General features: G+C 41.5%; 1 protein-coding gene across 5 annotated transcripts in view; it reads left to right on the top strand.

Annotated features, from left to right (window-relative positions):
• The window catches only part of USP31 (ubiquitin specific peptidase 31), a 74,907-nt gene that overhangs the window by 8,997 nt on the left and 44,444 nt on the right, over positions 1-21,466 (top strand). The window contains exons 2-5 of one of the 5 annotated variants that reach the window (XM_014453353.2): positions 18,094-18,231; positions 19,437-19,525; positions 19,615-19,707; positions 20,301-20,436. In XM_014453353.2, coding sequence (XP_014308839.2) covers positions 18,094-18,231; positions 19,437-19,525; positions 19,615-19,707; positions 20,301-20,436 — 456 coding nt within the window. Of the gene's footprint in view, positions 1-18,093; positions 18,232-19,436; positions 19,526-19,614; positions 19,708-20,255; positions 20,437-21,466 lie in introns of those variants that run through there. The other 4 variants (XM_023751552.1, XM_023751553.1, XM_023751554.1 and 1 more) reach the window with 4 other exon arrangements.

Raw genomic sequence — 21,466 nt, 5'->3', positions numbered from 1 at the left:
ATGGTAGGTGACAACAAAGCTGCTCATTTTAAGTCTGTGGTCACGAGAGGACCCTTCCCCATTTCCAAACTGTTTCTTCTAGTTGATAGGTTTTATTGTTTATAGATAATCTTCTTAAAGATCACCTGTAATTATATTTCTTTTACCAAAAAATGCCTCTACTACCCTGGCCAGTGTGGTTCAGCTGGTTGAGCTGAGAGGTTACTGGTTCGATTCCCAGGTAGGGCACATGCTTGGGTTGCAGGCTTGATCCCAAGTAGGGGGCGGGGTGTTCAGGAGGCAGCCCATCCATGATGTTTCTCATCCATGTTTTTGTCTCTCTGTCCTTCTCCCTTTCTCTCTAAAATCAATAAAGACATTTTTTTAAAAGAAAAATGCCTTAACCTTTTCTTTTATATACAAAATGGTATAAATTTCTTAACTTGGCATTTCAGCTTTTCCAGAAAAATAAAATAAGGCATACATAAAACCAGCGCCATTTAAAAAACTGTTAGATTTAATTAGACATAAAATGATTGTTTATTTGCTTTAAATGTTTCTATGTTTACTGTCAGTTTCTGTACCTATCTCGTCATGGACTGGTGACAAGTTCACAGATGGGCACCTGTCTGTGGATCATACTTTGAAGAGCACTGCTGTGGAGTGGAGCTTCCCATCATCTGATTTTGCCTGTTGTATTTCTGTAGTTGCAGTCAAACTTCTTCTGTCTCTGTGTTTCCTGTAAAGTAGTAGTTAGATATGGAGGTTTAATGAGGTTCAGGGTTAAGGGGTGTGTGTGTGTGTGTGTGTGTGTGTGTGTGTGTGTGTTTTAACCTCCATTTTTTTGTAAAACTAACTTGTGGGTAGTGTTATAAACCTCTATCAGAAAGCCTATTCTTGTCTGGTTGTGTCTCTTGTAATGTTAGTAATGATTATTCCTAGATCATTAAGGGTCAAAACTGGGGATGTTATAATTTTAACATTCCTTCTTCACTTAATAGCTAGGACACATCGGCAATTATTTGATTACCCCAAAGTAAATTAGGAGAAGAAAGGTAAGATAAATGCTTGATTTTTTTCCCCACCTTTATTTTCTTTTTATAAAAATTATTATTTTTTTAATCCTCACCCGAGGATATTTTTTTCCATTAATTTTTAGGGAAGGTGAAGGGGAGGGGGGGGAGAGAGAGAGAGAGAGAGAGAGAGAGAGAGAGAGAGAAAGAAAGAAAAGAAAGAGACAGAAAGAAAGAAAGAAAGAAAGAAAAAGAAACATCCATGTGAGCCCAACCGGCATGGCTTAGTGGTTGAGCGTCAACCTGTGAACCAGGAGGTCATGGTTGTGGCCTCGATCCCCAATGTGAGGTGTGCAGGAGACAGCTGATCAGTGATTGTCTCTCATCATTGATGTTTCCATCTCTCTCCCCCTCTCCCTTCCTCTCTGAAGTCAATTAAAAAAAGAAAGAAAGAAATGTCAATGTGAGAGAGACACATTGATTGGTTGCCTCTCTCACATGCCCTGATTAGGGCTGGGTATCAAACCTGCAACACAGGTACGTGCCCTTGACCGGGAATCGAACCCATGACCCTTTGGTTCAAGGGCCAACACTTTAACCACTGAACACACCAGCCAGGGCCCCACCTTAATTTTCTATTGTTCAAAATAATTACTTGATTTCCAAATGTGGCTAGTGAGATTTTGTTTTAACCATATGAACTCGGGGGTTTAAATGCATATTTGATGTTATTCAGTCACTTCCGATTATTAACCTTTTTGTTGCTCAAGCTGTCTCATTTTAGGCTAGTGGGACAATTTGGCCCCAAGTCTGTTTGACATAATACGAGTAGTCTGTGATTTTAGACCAGAATGCAAGGAAGTTAAGATGTTCCAGGCTCATCTTACTGTCTCCTGCACCAGGTCTGGAACTATACATTTCTTTAAGGAGCCCTGGGTCCTTTTGGTGGCAAATGGTACTGAGAGGCCACATGCTGGGCACCAGGGTGCACGTGGTTTCTATGTCTTCTAAGTAGGCAGAGCTAGGAAATGTATAATTTCTTTTAAAGATACACTAAATCATGAATTCATGTTGATAATTCCAATTCACGGTATCAGGTTTTTTATTTAACATCATTGATCTTACCCGTTTTTCCTTTCTTTCATACTGAAAATCCTGTTAACACCATTGTAAATTCTAATTTGCATTATCCTACAGTGCACTCTGAAGTCTTAGAATACTAGTAATAATCCCAGTAGTACCACTAATCGTGTGAGTCTTTGAAAAGATTTAAGATTTGTTTTTGTTTTTGCCCATATAATATATGCCCTACTAGGACTGTATAGTTGAATTACTATGTCTTAAAGTTGCTCGGAATAATTCTAAGTGTGGCTTTATTACCGACTGCATATATATGTAAATTTATTTGTTTCCTTTTGTTTTTGATTTTGAGGAGTTGCTTTTTAAAATTTAATTCTATGGCATAATTATGTAAAAAATTAAATACGTGGCCTAGAGCCAAATTTACCAAACAGTTCTGTTCAGAGAAGTCTAGTTTCTATCTCTGATCCCTACACCCTGTCCCCTTTCTCCCTACATTTTATGCTTTATTCTTTCATTGGTTTTAGTATAAGTAAACATGTCAGTGTGTATGTCTGTGGTTGTGTATTGTGTGTGTGATTGTATTTTCCTTTTATTGAGATAGATGCTAGCATACTGTGTAATTTTCTCCATCTTGCTTTTTCCTGTAGCTTACATGAGTGCTTACCATGTGTCCTACACAGTGGATTATTTTATTTACTCCTGATTACAGTGTAAGGTAGACATATTATTATTCTTATTTTGCAAATGAAGATACAGGTGTTTTTTTAGAACTTGAATTCTGCGATTCTCTTTGTTTTCCATAGTAAACTGTTCTCTATGCATGTTTATTAGAGATTGGATGAACAGGGAAGTAACTTTTGTATTGCTTTACTTTGAACAATGATGAGGGCAGAGAAATACTAATTTTAAACTGTAGGGAAGAAAATTCAACCTTTTCTTTGAGGTCTATAGCTCTCTACAGCTGGGAAAGACTAATCCCTTTCCTGACCAGAGGTGCTCCAAGTGTGTAATTATAAAGATGCTAGAGGCCCGATGCACGAAATTCATGCAAGGGTAGGCCTTCACAGCCATGGCAGCTGCCTCGATCCCGCAGCTGCAGCCCTGGCTTCGTCCGGAAGGTCATCTGGAAGGACATCCGGACGTTCGGTCAATTTGCGTATTACGCTTTTATTATTATAGATTATTATTATAGATATTAGCTTAATGTTCTTAATCTTGCCCTTGTGCCAGTGCAGGTGCTTGGTGCATCTTTCTTCTTTTAGAGCAGCGGTCTCAACCTGTGGGTTGCGACCCCTTTGGCAGTCAAATGACCCTTTCACAGGGGTTGCCTAAGACGATCCTGCATATCAGATATTTACATTACAATTCATAACAGTAGCAACATTACAGTTATGAAATAGCAACGGAAATAATTTTATGATTGGGTCACAACATGAGGAACTGTATTTAAAGGGCCAGAAGGTTGAGAACCACTGTTTTAGAGCCTTGATTCCATGGAAGTTATCATGAACTAGGATAGCTAAAGAAAAGATATAACCTTGAGCCCTGGCCTGTTTGGCTCAGTGGTAGAGCGTCAGCCTGTGGTCTGAAGGGTCCCGGGTTCGATTCTGGTCAGGGCACATGCCTGGGTGTCGGGCTCAATCCCCGGATCGAGGCGAAGGTGGCCGATCAATGATTCTTTATCATCATTGATGTTTCTTGATGTTTCTGTCTCTCTCTCCCTCTTCCTTCCTCTCTGAGATATATATATATATATATATATATATATATATATATATATATATATATATATAAAAATAAAGATAGCACCTTTAAAAGCCACAGCTCATGGGAAGTAGCTGCTAGTTAATGATTTTAGGACTTGGATAGTGACAGGAAGGGCAGGAAGAGGAGAGTAGCCTTGTTTCCCTGCTGGCAGGAGGCGGAAGGGTTAGTTAGGTTGGGGACCTGTTGGTCCTTCCCCAGGAGCCACATTGTGATGTCAAGCAGAGTTAGGCTGTGGTAACTGCTGCCCCCCACTTCCTGGTGATACTACTGATTCTGTCTCAGACCTCAGGCTGTCAGCATCCCAAGATGGCTCTGGGAGGAGGGTGAGAGCAGTCAGCGTCCAGGTCTACTCCTTTTCTTTGGAAAATTTGTGAAACCATGAATTTGGCATTAGTCAGAACCTGGTGCAGCTGAGGTCTTGTTAGTTACTGAGTCTTGGTTACCTTGTTTCCCTTTTCATTGCCATATAACATCAGCCTCACAGATCGTGGTGTTCAATAACCATTGGTTCCTTTATACCTGAGTGATGGGAACATTTTAGCAAGAAAGCCCAGTGAGCCAGCCCACCCACCAATCCACCCACCCAGCCTGTAAGAGCAAGCCTTACAGGAAAGGGGGGATGCCAGCAGGAAGAGCTGGAGGATCCTGCAAAAGGCCACTGTAGTTACATGTGGAGGAGAAAGGCGTTCCACCTCAAAGTTTTCTCTGGGTCTGGCCTTGCCACTCTGTTCGGTATCTCACCTTTGATGCATGTGTGTTCTTGGTTTTGACCAGTTGACTTGTAGACTGTTTTTGAAGGAGTGGTATTTAAATCTCCAGTGTTATAGTGCTAGATGATCCCCTGGGGACTTCTCAGTATGGTATATTCTGTGCCATTGTTACGTTATTGTATGATCTTTTTGAGTAACAATAATAACCCATTCATCTGGTCTTTTGGGGGACTAGAAGTTACTTCCCAGATAATTATTATTATTATTTTAATATTTTTACTAATTTCAGAGAAGAAAGAGAGGGAGAGATAGAAACATCAATGATGAGAGAGAATCATTGATCGGCTGCCTCCTGCATGGAATCGAACCATGACCTCCTGGTTCACAGGTCAACGCTCAACCAATGAGCCACACTGCCTGGGCCCAGATAATTATATATTTGAACATCAAGTCTTTAAAATTTAGACTTTTGGATTTGTAGCTTGATAGCATATTTTATACACTCACTTTCCCAGGAGAGTATCCTGGGTACACTCTACTGTTTCCTTGGTGATTTAGACTGTCATGAGCATCGTCTAATATGCTCCTGGTCTGTAGGATGGCTCTTTCTTTGGGGCTAGTGGGACTGTATAGGACTTGATGAATAGTTGCAGATGGCTGTGTAGTTGAATTCTTATTCCTGCTCTTTATAATGCTTCCTCTCGCTCCCCTACCCTCTTCCTTCACGGTCCTTCCTTAGTTTTTCTCCTGCTTTATCCTGGGAGCCTATACCTTCTACTGTCTCACTCCTGTGTTTTGCAGTTTCTATTTGGCTTTTAGTTAAGTAACCAGATAAATAGAATCAGCTCTAAATAAGACTAAATAAACTGAGTTAGGGCCTGAGACTCTGGCTAAGTTAAGAAACTTTAGTGTTTTTTCTTTCTGAAGTCAACTAGTTTTTTAAAACTTTTAAATGAAGTATAGACACATACTTCAGCATAAGCTTGGTGAATTTTTCTAAAGTGATAATACATCAACCTGATCAAGAAATGGGACATCAGCAGCATCCAGAAGCTCCCTCTTTTGCCCCTTTCCCCAAAAGGTAACCACTCCTCTGACTTCTAACACCATTGATTTATTTTGCCAGTTCTTAAATTTTATTATGAGTAAAATAATGCAGTATATATTCTTTTTAAAAACAGCTTTCTTTAGGTATAATTTACATGCCATATACTGCACTCATTTAAAGTGCGCAATCAAAAGGTTTTTAGTATATTCAGAGTTGTGCAACCATCAGTTTTAGAGCATTTTTATTATTCCCATAAGAAACCCCATACCCATTTGCAGTTACTCCTTATTCCTCCCAAATCTGTCTCTGTAGACTGACCTGTTTGGACATTTCATAAAAATGGAATCATGTAACATGTGGCCTTTTGCATCTGGCTTCTTCCACTTAGCATGATGTTTTCAAGGTTCATTATGTTGTAGCATGAGTCATACTTCCTTCCTTTTTATGGCTGAAAAATATTCCATGATATGAATATACTGCAGTTTGTTTATCCAGTCACATGTTGATGAATATTGGGTTTGTATCTTTTTTGGCTATTAAGAATAATGCTGCTGTATGAACATTCATGCATAGATTTTTGTGTGGCCATATGTTTTCATTTCTCCTGGGTATATTTGCCTATGAGTAGAATTGCTGGGTCATATGGTAGGTAACTCAGTGTTTAACATTTTGAGCAACTGCGCAACCATGTTCTACAGTGCATCATTTTACATCCTCACCAGCTGTGTCTGAGGGTTTCTAGTGTTTCCATATCTATGCCAACTTGTTTTTGTCTGTCTTTTATTATAGCCACTCTAGCGGGTATGAACTGGTATCTCATGGTGGTTTTGGTTTGCATGAAGTATATATACTTTGTGTCTGGTTTCATTTGCTAAAATTCATTGTAAGATAACATCAATTTTGATAAGAATAGTATTTAAATTATTGTAGAAAACTTGGAAAATATGTAAAAGTTCAAAGAGGAGAATTGAAAATGTATAAAAGTTGTTTGGCATATTACTTCTTGCCTATCCCCCCTTATCTGTGTGTTTCCACATAATTGGAATCAAACTGTATATACAGTTTTACCTGATGTGATTTTATTTTATACTAGAGGCCTGGTGCACGACATTAGTGCACTGGGGGGTGTGGGGGTCCCTCAGCCTGACCTGCACCCTCTCCAATCTGGGAGCCCTCAGATCCGAGAGTTTCTGTCTGTCTTTGCAATCATATGAGCGAATTGTCTGAGACCCCAACTCAGTTTGGTTTGTTGCTCACAGAATAATACAGGCTTTTTTTTCTTTGCTTCATTGATGGAGATTTCCTGGAAGTTTTAGGATATCTTCCCTTTAATTTTTCCTAGACACTCTGATTTTACTTATGTCTCTCACCTTTGCTTTCCCTCCATCTCCCACCGCAACAGTAACTTGCTCCAGGCTCACTTTGCTCTAGTGCAGCGGTTCTCAACCTGTGGGTCGCGACCCCTTTGGGGGTCAAACGACCCTTTCACAGGGGTTGCCTAAGACCATCGGAAAACACATACGTAATTACATATTGTTTTTGTGATTAATCACTGTGCTTTAATTATGTTCAATTTGTAACAATGAAAATACATCCTGCATATCAGATATTTACATTATGATTCATAACAGTAGCAAAATTACAGTTATGAAGTAGCAACGAAAATAATTTTATGGTTGGGGGTCACCACAACATGAGGAACTGTATGAAAGGGTCACGGCATTAGGAAGGTTGAGAACCACTGCTCTAGTGTCTAGGACAGTGGTTCTCAACCTTCTGGCCCTTTAAATACAGTTCCTCATGTTGTGACCCAATCATAAAATTATTTTCATTGCTACTTCATAACTGTAATGTTGCTACTGTTATGAATTGTAATGTAAATATCTGATATGCAGGATGTTCTTAGGCAACCCATGTGAAAGGGTCGTTCGACTGCCAAAGGGGTCACAACCCACAGGTTGAGAACCGCTGGTCTAGGAGATCCGTCTGCCACCAGAACTACGATTCCCAGCATTCCTGGTGCTCCCTGTGCTCTGGGCTTCCCTTCCTGCTCTGTCTCCATCCCATGGCCTCCCACTCTGCCAAGTCCTCCAAGCCGCCAGTTTCCTCTCTCTGCTCTCCATCTGGCGGCTTGGGGAGCCAATTTCCCCAAGCTGCTCCATTCTTTGCCAGCTCTCCCGCTCTGCTCTCCGCCCGGCGCCTGTGAATGCACATTAACCCGCCATCTTTCTTGGGTTAATTTGCATGCTCACCCCTGATTGGCTGGTGAGCATAGCAGAGTGATGGTCAATTTACATGTTTCTCTTTTATTATATAGGATAGTATCATGAGGAATTTTTGTCAAAAAATCTTCAGATCATTGTTTGATAGCATGATAACCTATTTTGATGGGTTTTGGTTGTATGAATGTATATTTTACATAAAGCTTTCATTCTTATGAGCAGAAAATGGTTATTATCCATGACATAAATGAGTTATTAAAATCAGTAAGATAACTACAATTACTTTAGGCTATTTTTTAGGATATATAGAAGTGAAATTCCTGTGTCAGTGATTATCTGTTTTGAAGGTTCTTCAGTCTAACACTCTTCCAACTAAGCTATTTCAGCCAGGCCTTATTTTGAAGGTTCTTAAGTCATATTTGTTACCTGATTTTACAGGATTGTGCCATGAGCAGTGTGTAAGAATGTCTATTGTACCCTCTGTTGCAGAATAGGCATCTTTACGTTGATAAATGGAAAATCACGTTTTGTTTTAAATTGCATTTCCTTGTTGATAATGAGGTAGGGCAGCTTTATCTGTTCTTTAAAGTAGAAGTACACGTATACGATGGTAATAGTTCAGTAATTCAGGGAATTACCCTAGTTTTGATTCTCTGTTCTCTATGTATTCATACACTCTTCCATTTAGCCTTCACGTTCTGCAGGCAGACGACCAAGGCTTGGACTAGCTAAAATTGGTCAAGATTGGGGCAGGCCAGGGCAGGCCAAAGCTAGGAAGCTTTTAAATTGTTCTTTGCTAGGAAAAGCTTGAAGCCACGATGAGCTGGAGACTTGCACCTGTTTTTATGCGATCTGATTCTTGTGAGGGTTGGGAGAACCAGCAGAGGCCAGGATGGATTTGGAGACCACCTTTGTGTATGGCTTAGGAGTCAGTCTGGCTTTCTCTCAGACATGCACAGCATTGGGTGTGGAGAAGAGTGGTATGGCAGGCCTGGCCTTGCATCTCCAGCCAGTTAAACTTTATTGAGAGTACTCTGGGTTTATGGCACTATGAATTCATAATTTATATATGCTTTAAATCAAGATTATTTCCAGAATATTTTGGATCCCTGTATAAAATTAGCTGTTTAGTCAAAAACATTTTAGAGTTATCATCAAATACCAATAGATTCAAAATCAAGAGGCTATATATTTTGCCTTTTTGTACATGTGCGTGTGTGTTCACACACACATACTGATTATAGAAGAAATACTTGCATGCTTGGCTTTGGGATAGTTTAAGGCCTGATCTCATGCCTCCTCCACTCCTTTTCTTCCCCACCATGTTCCATCTCCAAGAATGTGTAGATCACTTCAATTCTACCCCAAAGAGGAGTGCCACTCAATCAAGAACATAGATTGGCCCGGCTGGTGTGGCTCAGTGGTTGAGCATTGATCCATGAACCAGGAGGTTACTGGTTCGATTCCTGGTCAGGGCACATGCTCAGATTGCAGGCTTGATACCCAGCAGGGGGTGTGCAGGAGGCAACCAATAAATGTTTCTCTCTCATCCATGTTTCTATCTCTCTATCCTTCTCCCTTCCTCTCTTTCTAAAGTCAATAAAATCATATTTAAAGGCACAAACTCTACTTTTCCCCTCTCTCTTTTCCTTATTTTTCTTCGATGCTGTCACATTTTTCCTCTAGTGATAAGGTCCAAAGCTTGTTTTTGGCTTAGGTTTAACATGGGCAGAGAACTGTAGAGTAGTATAAGGCTCTCTACATCTGTCTAGCAGAGAAGAAAGAAATTCTCAGTGGAGTGCTCCATATTTCACTGGGATTTGGGGCCAAAGCCTCAGCTAGAAATAAGCTGTATTTTTGCTAGCCCCATCTTTTGTGCATTAGATTGGGGTTCCTTGGCCAAAATTCCAAGGTGTGCTACCATCAGATCATTCTTAAGTACCACCAAGTTATTGTTATCAACAAATTTATTTTAGAAAATGTGCAAAATACAGAAACATCTGAGGAAGGAAATGTGCAAAATACAGAAATGTGTGAAGATGAAAGAATCACCTAAAACTTGCCCTTCTAAGATAATGACACCTAATGCTTTGGTGTATATTTAGAAGGATACAAGACAAAAGGTATTTAAAAGTTTGAAATCATGTTCATACATAGTTTTGTATCTTCTTTTCACTTAGGTGTATTATTTATTTATTTCTCCATGTTTTCTAAATTAATTTTCTTGCATCTATAACACTCCATAGTAGGAATCTATATCTCTGTCTATCTATCTATCTATCTATCTATCTATATCTGTCTGTTTGTCTCTCTGTCTGTCTGTCTGTCTATCCATCCATCCATCCATCCATCCATCCATCCATCTACACTAGAAGCCCATTGCACGAAGATTCGCGCAATAGGCCTTCCTTTCCCTGACTTCTGGCACCGGTTTTCCTCCGGCACCCGGGACCCAGGCCTTTGGTCCAGCTGCAGCGGAGAAGCCAAGCCTTTTCAGTCTTCAGTGTTCATTCTTCAGTCTTCAGTGTTCATTCTTCAGTCTTCAGTCTTCACTCTGGCTGGAGCCTTCAGTCTTTGCTCTGCACCTGTGTATGCAAATTAACCGCCATCTTTGTTGGGTTAATTTGCATAGTCGCTCTGATTGGCTGGTGGGCGTAGTGGAGTGACACCAATTTCAATGTTTCTCTTTTATTAGTGTAGATGTATATAAAAGGCTAATATGCTAAGTGTCCGTCCAACTGGTAGCTATGACATCCACTGACAACCAGGGGGCAGACGCTCAACACAGGAGCTGCCGAGCTGCAGTGACTTGGCAGCAGCGGTTCTCGGGTGACGCACCCCGAAACCAGAGAGGAGGGAGCCCAATTCCTTGCGGGGGCCATGCGATTCCACCTTCGGCCGTGGATTATGTTGTGCTGGGGCACTGTCGGCCCTGAATCTGGTTCACTGCACACTTGCGTTTGTGTTCTACACCCTGTACGACAGCAACTTTGCAGAATGCTCTCTTGCACTCTGGGACCCCTTGGGGGATGTTGGAGAGCCGGTTCCACCCGATCCCCACAGGCCAGGCCAAGGGACCCCACCTGCTAGAGGGACCCTGCTCACTGCACAGACATCCTTCGAGCCATGGCACCACCCAGGTACAGTTGACCTGGGTAGGGACCTCAGGTGTTTGGCTCCAGGGCATGTTCATCTAGTCTCGCCCAGTCCCGCCCAGCCGGCCACTTTCTAATTAATGTCCTTTTAATGTACACGAATCTTTGCACTGGGCCACTAGTATATAATAATTTCTTAGATATTTAGATGAATTTTCTAGTTTTTCTTTTTTGACTTTTAACTGTTGAACTTATTAAACTTACTGTATGACTACCTTTTAGTTATATCAGGACTAAGTGTTAGCTTTTTAGATTGTGTTGATTGTTAGCCAAAATTTCCCCTTCCTTCCTCAAAAAAAAAAAAAGGCATTATAATGGCATTGTTTTACTGTATTGGGAAGAATCTTAGATTGTGTTGGAAAATAAGAAGCCCCAAAAGAAGACACTCCTGTGGCAGGACAGACTTCCTCCTCACAGCAGAGCTGTCACTCCCCTTGCCATTAGCTGAGGAGAGGCAGGCGGAGTTCTCCAAAGCCAGATCCTTGTCTTTTGTGGGCTCTGTCACAACCGCAGCCAGGACACTGGCAGGACAGAAACCTTCACAAGCTGCAACTTGATCTTCTGACATAGTCTGCATTCCTCCTTAGGCCTGGGATAACAACATCTCAGTGAGATAAACAGCATTTTTGTTTCTGGGCCATATTTCAGTTGTAGGGAAAATGCAAATTACAACAAAACAAACACTGATTAACAAGGATTTGTTTAAAAGCAAATAAACTCCCAGAAGCCTCAGGCCTGGTGCAACTGTAATTTGTGTCTGCATGCAGAACTGACACTCAGCATGAAGAACCTCAAGTCCTGTGTGCTCCTGAGTTGTATAAGGGAAGGAAATCATTTATGAAGGAAGGATTATTGACAAAATGGTTTGAAGGCTGTTTCCATAAGATGAGGTTGAAGAATAATGGTAACTTTGGATAAGTTACTTCACTTCTCTGAGTCTGAATTTTTTTTATCTGTAAATAGTAGTAATAATGGCATTTACAGCATAGTGAATTTTCAAGGGATTGATTTTATAGGAAATAACACCTATAAACAATTAGTGTAATGCCTGATACATTATAAGCACTCAAATATTAACTGTAATTGTTATCTTTGTGTCAAGTATTGCATTTGTTAGGGGTGTGTGTGTGGGGGGGGGGGCAGATAATATTGAGAATATCCCTATCCCTGTACAGTGGTGGAGGCAGATATGATATTGTATTTCCTGATATGAATAAAATACAATGTAATAAGTGATAGTAATCCAGTGAGGACCAAAGAGCCTCTCCTAAATGTTAGTGCTTTTAGAAGTGAAGCTGCAGAGCTTTTCCGGTGTGGCCATGTTCTTTCTCCGTCTTAGCTTCCCATTTGAATTGTTAAAAAAAAAAAGAATCACACTTGATAAAAGATGAGCAGTGATCAGATCCCACCATAGGCCTGGATCTGCTGTCAGGACATCGTTTTTATTTTTAAAAATTTCCCAGATGATTCTAATGTGTAACCAAGAGTCAGGAGACAAAATTTTAGGTATTTTCTCCTTTGCTTTCTCTTTGGGATTTTCCAAATATGGTACCCTATAGCACCATAGGGTAATTCCTTTCTTTACTCTTGACTTTTGAAAGTTATGTAACAGCAGCCGTATAGAGTTTTAGAATTTATGAAATGCTTTATGCTTTGAAGTGCCACAATAATCTTTTTAGAAAAATATTACCATCACCATTTTGCAGAAAAGATAGCCAAGGCTCAGAGAAATGCTAAGTAAAAAGTGGAAAGAAGACTTGAACTCAGGTGTTCAGGACCCAGTCTTTCTGTTTCTATTGCATTTCTAGTGGAAACTCCCAACCACTGTCACATACTTGGGGGTCTTCTCTTGTTGCCCTGTTTTGTGCCTGTACAGCTTTATGATCTGTTGGGAAGTCTTTGCTCCTTGTTCATCTCACTGAACCACTTGTCGTAGTTTCTTTTTTATATTTCATCCTTTTATCCCGGCTCTAATGCTCTTGACCATACTCCCACCCTTAGTTATAATTTCTTGAAATGGAGTAATCCTTTCTCAACCCTTTTAGACAAGATATATGCCTTTTCCTGGTCTATATTCCAAGCAGTGAATTTCTGTCACCAAGTCTTTGTGGTGCATGCAAGTTTGTTTAATGTCCAAAATTAGTTTTACAACAGTGCACATAGCTCTTGCTTTCCACATCTGTTTAGTTCCTGAATTTGGTTCATGAGAACTTGGCTACAGGGATATCTCGATTTGAGTTACCCTGTGGTAGGCCCTTGTGTCTATAAAGGTCAAGGAACTCTGTACCAGAAATAACTAATTTTTTTTTCTTTCTTTTTTTTTTTTTTAAATAAAACATCCAACATTTTGTGACTGTCTTTTAAAAAAAATTAAATATCTTTTATTGATTTTAGAGAGGGGGAGGGAGAAAGAGAGGAAGAGAAGCATCAATCGGCTGCCCTCCTGCACACCCCCTACTGGAGATCAAGCTGCAACCTGGGCACATTGCCCTGACCAGGAATCGAACCAGTGATCTCCTGGTGCATGGGACGACATTAAACCAACTGAGCCACACTGGCCGGGCTCCCAGTGGTTTTTTGACTCCCGCTACTTTTCTTTCTCCTATAACAGTGGTCGGCAGACTGCGGCTCGCGAGCCACATGCGGCTCTTTGGCCCCTTGAGTGTGGCTCTTCCACAAAATACCATGTGCGGGGCGCGCACGTACAGTGCGATTGAAACTTTGTGGCCCATGCGCAGAAGTCGGTATTTTATGGAAGAGCCATACTCAAGGGGCCAAAGAGCCGCATGTGGCTCGCAAGCCGCAGTTTGCTGACCACTGTCCTATAACATACTAAGGGTGGTTATTAGATTATCTTATAATTTGTTTTGCCTGGGGCTAAAGGAAAGTCCCTTGGATATCTGCAGCAGGAGGATGTCACCATTGTGAAGGGGCAGAAAGAGGAGCCTGTGTTTGTGTATGTTCAGTGAGGTCTCCTATAAAATTTCCTTCAGTTTGTGAAGTAGTGATTGAGGGTGAGGTTGACCCAGAGCAGTTTTGCCCCAGTTGCAGAGGTTGTGGCAGTCCCTGTGGCCTGTTTAACCGTGCCCAACAAAAATCCTGTTGAGCGGCTTTAGCACAGTGCCTGGAACACAGTGATTGGTGGATCAATGCTGGATGAGTTGAGGTGATAGTGGCAGGAAGCATAAATCAAGTTGAATGCAAGCCTGATAAAGAACTTAATATTGTCTCCACCCTGAAATTTGATGACACTGTCCATAGTATTTGCTCTGACACATAATGAAGCATTGAGTTTCAGCTCATCTGTTTCTTGGGATGCAGATGCTGAGGACTTCCCTGCTCCCTCACTGGAAGTAGATGAGAGGGTCCCGAGCAGAAGCTGGCCATGCTTCTGGCAACTTGTGTACCCCGCTGTGTGCCATGATCCTTGTTTCTGCCCTTGCTGTACCCAAGGCTTCCTCTTGGCAGTTGTCCTCTGCTTCCTCCACAAACAAACAGTGCAAATCAAACTTCCCACCTTCCTGTCTGTAACTTCTCTGAACCATTACATAGTCTTACCTCTGTTTCTGTCTCTCCCACCTCCTTTTTAAGGCAGTTTACCTATTCTGAATCCCTCCTTCTCCCCTTACTGAAGAATCGTCTTTCTTGTCTTGGCCAGGTGGCTCAGTTGGTTGGTGGGTTGTCCCACACACCAACAGGTGGCATGTTTGATTCCTGGTCGGGGCACATCCCTGGATTGCAGGTTTGGATCCCTGGTCAGAGCATGTGCAGGAAGCAACCGATTGATGTTTCTCACATTGAAGTTTCTCTCCTATTCTCTCTCTCTAAAACCAATTAAAAAAAAAAAGAAAGAAAGAAGAAAAAGCATTGCCTTTCTTTAGGTGTCTCCTTTCTGTTAGCATCTACCCTCACCATATAAGTGCCTCTGCTGTATCAGTCAGTCCCCCCTCTAGGTAGTCACAGCATCTTTTCTCCTGCCTTTTATAACAAGGCTTCTTGGATAGAAGAGTGGTCTTCTTTCACCCTCTCTGTCTGCTTCACTGAAATTGCACAGGCAGTCAACCTCTTGATTTGCTATTCCAAAGGCCCTGTCTCAGTGCCTGTCTTGACTTTTCTGCAGAAGTTTACATTGTTGCTTTCATCCCCTGGAGGTTTCTCCTCCCTCTGCGTGTGTTCTGCCACTCTCTTATCTTCTTGGCTTCTTTTCTGTGACTTGTACCTTCTATAACAAGGCTTCTTGGATAGAAGAGTGGTCTTCTTTCACCCTCTCTGTCTGCTTCACTGAAATTGCACAGGCAGTCAACCTCTTGATTTGCTATTCCAAAGGCCCTGTCTCAGTGCCTGTCTCGGCCCGAGTTTACACGTTTCCCGCACTCCACCGCAAATCTATAGGTTTCTCCTCCCTCTGCGTGTGTTCTGCCACTCTCTTATCTTCTTGGCTTCTTTTCTGTGACTTGTACCTTCTATGCTAGCATTCTTCAAGATTCTGTCCTGGCTGGGTTATTGCCTCTATGCTCTCGGGATAGGTGTATGCTTCTCTGATTTAACTTCCAGCTCAGGTGTCTTTCCTGAGCACCACACTTAACCTCACTTGGGATCCTGCCCAACGCGCTGCAGTCTTCTGCTGTTCCTGACGTCATTGTCCGCCTAAGTCAGACACTAAACGTGGTGTCTCCCGAAATCTAGTGCCACCAGTCACCTGTTTCTCTTCCATCCTGAGTCAGTGTGGCTAGTGCTGATGTTTTTTCTTGAACCATTTTCTTTTACTAGGAAATCTTCTCTTTCTTTTGTAGCTCACCCTCTTCCACTGTCCATACCAATGGCTCTGGTTTTGATTCTCCTAAAGGAGAACATAAGGCCACAAACCAAGTGATTTCAAAATTAAGGAAGATATCAAGTGTAGAAACTGCTACAGGGAGATTGAGTAGGTGAGGGCTGAGAAAGAAGAAATTGGATTTGGTGATTGGGTGGCACCTGGCCTCGGGGGAGGTTTTGTCCTGTGGTGAAGACTTTCCCCCACACTGAGTGAACTCCGGGTGCGTATAGCCATCTCCTTTGTGTACTGCTTTCCGAGATGGCATCCAGGGGGCATCCTTGTTGGTCTTCAGGGTCCTTCCTTTCCCTTGCTCCCTTCATTCAGTAGTAAGTTTTGCCCGTGACACCTCAGTATACTCTCATTTTTGTCCTTTTGAGTTTTTCCTCCCTAAATTGGAATCTTTGTAAGTCATCTTTATGTTTCATTGACATCTACTAGTAATTGACCATCAAGTTGTGATGCTTCTTTTTCATAATCAAATTAAAAATCTATCCCCTTTAAATCTCTGTTATCATCTGTATTGGAAAAATACAGTGGACAGCTTTTATTTCTTTGGCTTACTTTATCATTCTTCAACTTTGAATACTATTGGTCACTTTCTGCATGACTCTCTTCTCTTGACTCTTGGGTCTCCAGTCTCCTGATTTTTTTGCCACATCTTTGCTGACTTTTTTGGTCTCCTTTGAGGGCCCCTAAATATAGCTGTCCTCTGGGTGCCATGTCATGAGTATGTCTGAGTGATCAGACGTACTCATGGTTTTAACTACCACTGATCTGTTGATTTCCAAGTCTTGTCCTTAACACAGACTTCCATGGAGCCCAGATCTGTATTTTTCACTTGTTCACCAGATACTTCTACTGGGAGGTTCCACAGAACTGCAAGTGCAGTGGATTCGAAAGGGAACTCATCACCCTCTTTCCCAGACTTCTTCCTTTTTTATTTTGTCTTGAGGAAAGTACCACCAGTTGAGCATCATCCAGATAAGACACCTGGGTGACACTAATGCCTCCTTCCTCACTTTCCACATCCATTAGCTCACAAATTCTGTTGATTCTACTGCTTCAATTTTGAAATCTCTCAGACTTGGCCTCACATTTCTGCCCTCACTGCTTTAGCTTACCAGTGGTTCTCAACTTTCCTAATGCCGTGACCCTTTAATACAGTTTTTCATGTTGTGGTGACCCTCCAATTTCATTGTTAGAAATTGAACGTAATTAAAGCATAGTGATTAATCACAAAAACAATATGTAATTATATATGTGTTTTCCGATGGCCTTAGGCGACCCCTGTAAAAGGGTCGTTCGACCCCCAAAGGGGTCACGACCCACAGGTTGAGAACCGCTGGCTTAGACCCTCATTATCTCATGCCTCATCATTTCATTTGTCTCCGAAGTGCTCTTGCTTTGTGTAGTTGTCTCCCTACTTTACAAGTCCAATATTCATTGTTAAAATTTGAGTGCTTAATTACTCATTTACATGTGAAATGTTTTGCATGTGTTCTCACTGAACCATCACACTAAATCATTATTGTCCTTTTCACTTTGGAGGGGAGGTAGCCCAGACCTCACACATAATAAGAGGCGGGACAGAGATTTGAACCGAGGCTACATGCTCCAGAGCCCATGATCTTACTTCATTCAGTTCAGCTGCAGCCTTTCCCTGGCTATCCGCTCCCATATTCAAGTCTTTGAAAGCAAGTCACTATCATAGCCCATTCTCAAGGTCCAACTCCTGGAGGGGCATTAGTGACATAAATTATTTGGAATTCTAAGATCCGTCTCTCCCTCCCATGTATTTACTCAATGTTTATGTGATGTAGACGTTTATTTTATACTTCGGTTACTTAGGTAACCAATTCTCTTTTTTTTTACTAAAGTGTAATTGACATAACATTTTGGTGGTTTCAGGTGTACAAAGTAACAATATGATAATTGTAAAACTTCTTGTTTTTAAGATGTTCAAAGTTATCACCTGTTTTTTGCTATTAAAAGGTCTGATGAATGAATATCCTCTTAGATGTCGTGACTATTTTGATGGTTTTCTTTAGCTATATTCCTAAAAGTGGGATTCCTGGGTAGGCACATTGAAGTCTTTGATGCATGTTCCTGGGGTGGGTTTTACATTGAGTACCTGTCTTTCTGTTGTTTTTAGTTGTTTTTAGCACCTGTTTTTACATTGGTCTTTCTGGGAAGTCCTCTACAACCCTTGAGAGCTTGCATCCATCCCTCTTTGGGATTATGAGCAGTTTATCATAGAGCCAGGACTCACACTCTTCGTGCTGGTTTATGTACCTTTCTAGAGTATTGTGTCAAAGAATGCACTGCAGTACCGGGGGAACTCCCAGCACGATGCCCAGGAGTTTCTGTTGTGGCTTTTGGACCGAGTTCACGAAGACCTCAATCATGCTGTGAAGCAGAGCGGCCAGCCTCCTGTGAAGGTGAGGGTGCCCCGCCCAGCAGTCAGGGAGCGGAAGCCCAGGGCCCATTCTCCCAAACCTCTCAGGAGTTGCAGTTTGCACTTACTTACTGTAGTGACATTGAGTAAGCGCTAGGTGAGTATAAAATCCATGGATACTTAGAGGATTTCTCCACATTGACTACTGTGTTGGGAGTGTGAGATGCCAGGGGCACTGTCCCAGGAGCTTACAGTCTAATGAGAAGGGACACATTTGCCTCTATGACTAACTTTAGACTAAAATTAGGTGGTTCCTTCTCACTAAACTGTTATTAAAGCAAACACCTGCCTTCTAGTCCAGTGAGACCCATAGCCTGTAGGTCACTGGAATGGACACAGTCAAACAGGAAACGTGTGGATGTCTGTTGTTAGGATTGGACTCAAGTGTAGGAACTGAACTGCCAGGATATTCATACTGAGAAAGAGTGATTTATCCTCAATTTTCATGCATGTAGCCTTACTATGATGGGTAACGTTATGATTTTTATAATGGAAGTAATTAAGATAAAGAGTTGCCTTTCTCTTGCAGCTTTTAAAGTTTTTGATAATTCTGCTCAGTACCTCAAAATTTAAATTTCTTGTTTTGGTAAGCTGTTAAATTATTTTAATTCAAGGTCCTTTCATGCCTGAACACTGTTCTGTCATAGGACTCTGCTTGTAGCTGACTCTCTCCCCCACCAGATTGAGATGAAGTCAAAGTCAGGCTCTGTGTCTTATTTTTGTACCCTAAAGCCCTCTACAGTGCTCTCTACTCGTAATAGCAGGTACTCAGTGACTAACTGTTAGTGGAGAGACATGGAAAGGTTAGTGAAATATGAAGGAGAGTGATTAAGCACCAAAATCAGCAGCTAGTATGTGCTAGAGAACTTAGTGGTTGGGATTAATTTCCTGGAAGAGGTTAGAGCAGGACATCGAGAGTTGGAGGGAGATTGGAGTGTCCTAGGGAGGAACCGCCTGGATGGGGTGGAGAGACGGAGATGTGTGGGAGAGCCTGTGAAGAGATGAGTTCTTGTGACCCACGGCCCGGCTGCTGTGTTCTGGTTCCTTTAGCAGATACCTTTCACTGGAACATCTGGACCTGATGCATAGCTTGTATAAGAAGTCAGGGACATTTATGACACTTTCAGAGTCATCTTCAGTCAATAATTGGTACTTTCAGTCTGTGAAATTGTACTTTCTTCTTTTAAGCCACCATCAGAGTCTGATATGATGCCTGAGGGACCATCTTTTCCTGTCTGTAGCACTTTTGTACAAGAACTTTTTCAAGCCCAATACAGGTATGAGCAAATTAAATTTCCTTTATGTTGCCTGCTTATGTGGTTGTAGGTGATCTTAATGTGGGTATCTTACATTTTGTTTTTTGAAGATCCTCCCTGACATGTCCTCATTGTCAGAAGCAGAGCAACACTTTTGACCCTTTCCTCTGCATTTCTTTGCCAATCCCTCTACCCTACACAAGGTAAGAACAGATTTAATAAAATTAAGGTGGCACATTCCTCTGTGTTCCTTTTCCTTTGTAGGCTCCTTAAGTAGGTCTTCTTACTTATTTAGACAGGTAATGGGATTAATGATACATTACATACAAGCATTGTTAAAACCTTACAGAAATTTATGAATGCCTTTCTGAGTTTGCAGGGTGCATGGGACAGGTGTGTCTGTTCACTTGGTCATCCATCCACAGCGTGGGGAAAGGGAAAGGTTGTTGAGTGCCTTCCAGATTCTCTAGAGCCCTCACATTGCACTTTTAGTTAATTGCTTTATTTGAACTGTTTCTCAAAATTTCCAGGAGTTACACCGTTTTAAGGGAAGTACAAAGCACAGAACCAAGTATTGATATGTTATACTGTTGTTTTTTGAAGCTTACCTTTTCCAGAGACCTCTTAATTATTGTTTGAGAGTTTTACTTAGGTCCAAATGAGTTTTTCTATTGACTTCTAAATAAAGGTGTGGGTTAGCTTCAGTTTTACATTGATTTCCAATCAGGTTTGTCTTGCTTCTTTATTTTAGTTGAAATAAGCAACTAATAAGAAGATCTGACTTTGATCTGTACAGGCCTCTCTATGTCACCGTAGTGTACCAAGGAAAGTGTTCTCACTGCATGCGGATTGGCGTGGCTGTGCCTCTGTCGGGGACTGTCGCCAGACTTCGGGAAGCAGTGTCTCTGGAAACAAAGATCCCCACTGACCAGGTAGTCCGCCTGCTCACACTGACTGCACAAGGAGCCCCGGAAAGGTGGCTTTCTGTCCGGGAATTTTTTAACAGTTCTCTGCCAAGTATGGTTAGATAGAAGTGTCAAACCAGTTGTTTCTGTGGTGAGGAAAAGGGAAATTAAGAGCCAGAGGAGAAAAATGTACATAAAACCTTTTCATGTTTCTTTAATTGTGTATACATTTTTAAAAGGAAAAGCTGTGACTTTATGTATAATTACTTAACCCTCTTGAATCATCCGGATGGAGGCTTATGTGGGAAGAACATCCCTGTGGTATTTGAAAGCCAAAGAGGCTTAGAGAACCTGAGCAGTGGCTCTTGATAACCCCTTGCCATCATGTGATTAGAATGGGCATCTGGCTAGTTCCTGCACATAGATGCTCAGTTCTGTTTGTTCTCTGGTTAGAGCTGGACCAATCTCTTACCTTGTTTAGATAAGGAAAAGGAAGTTGTGCATCCCTTTCATTTTTGGGTAAATTTTTTGTATTTTAATTGGTCCAAAATATGTTTGGCCTGTTTGTGGTGTGACATATTTTTGCACACATTCTTTATTCAGTTAACTGTTATGATTTTATTTGGAAAAACATTCCCTACTGGGGTTTACTAAGGAAAGATGAGTCAGTGACTGAGTAGCTGCTCCCTAGATCACTTCTGGAAGCTGCCATACTCGCATAGGAAAGCTGTTACGTACTTGGGCTGCAGACAGCCTCATTTCGGAAGTCATCACAGTAAAACAAATAGTAGTCTGCCCTAAGAAGCAAATATCACACATTTTCGTGGACCGGTACTGGCACGTTCATAAAGTGTTCACATTTTTCCTTACACTTAAGAGCACATTGATTCACTTTTTTCCTTTAGGATAAGAGGAAAGGCAGAGAGGAGGGAGGCGTAGGTGTGTGTCCAGGCAAATCTGTTGTCTCTTTACAGCTCCCAGTCCTGTCTGGTTCTTTTTGCATGTGGTTTGAATGAGTGATAGAATTACAAGTTTGTTTTGACCTCATTGTTCTTAC

This window comes from Myotis lucifugus, unplaced genomic scaffold (genome assembly GCF_000147115.1).
Source record: "Myotis lucifugus unplaced genomic scaffold, Myoluc2.0 scaffold_22, whole genome shotgun sequence".
Classification (NCBI taxonomy): Eukaryota; Metazoa; Chordata; class Mammalia; order Chiroptera; family Vespertilionidae; genus Myotis; species Myotis lucifugus.
The sequence above is the reverse complement of the archived record's forward strand: the minus strand, read 5'-3'. Positions and strand labels throughout refer to the sequence as shown.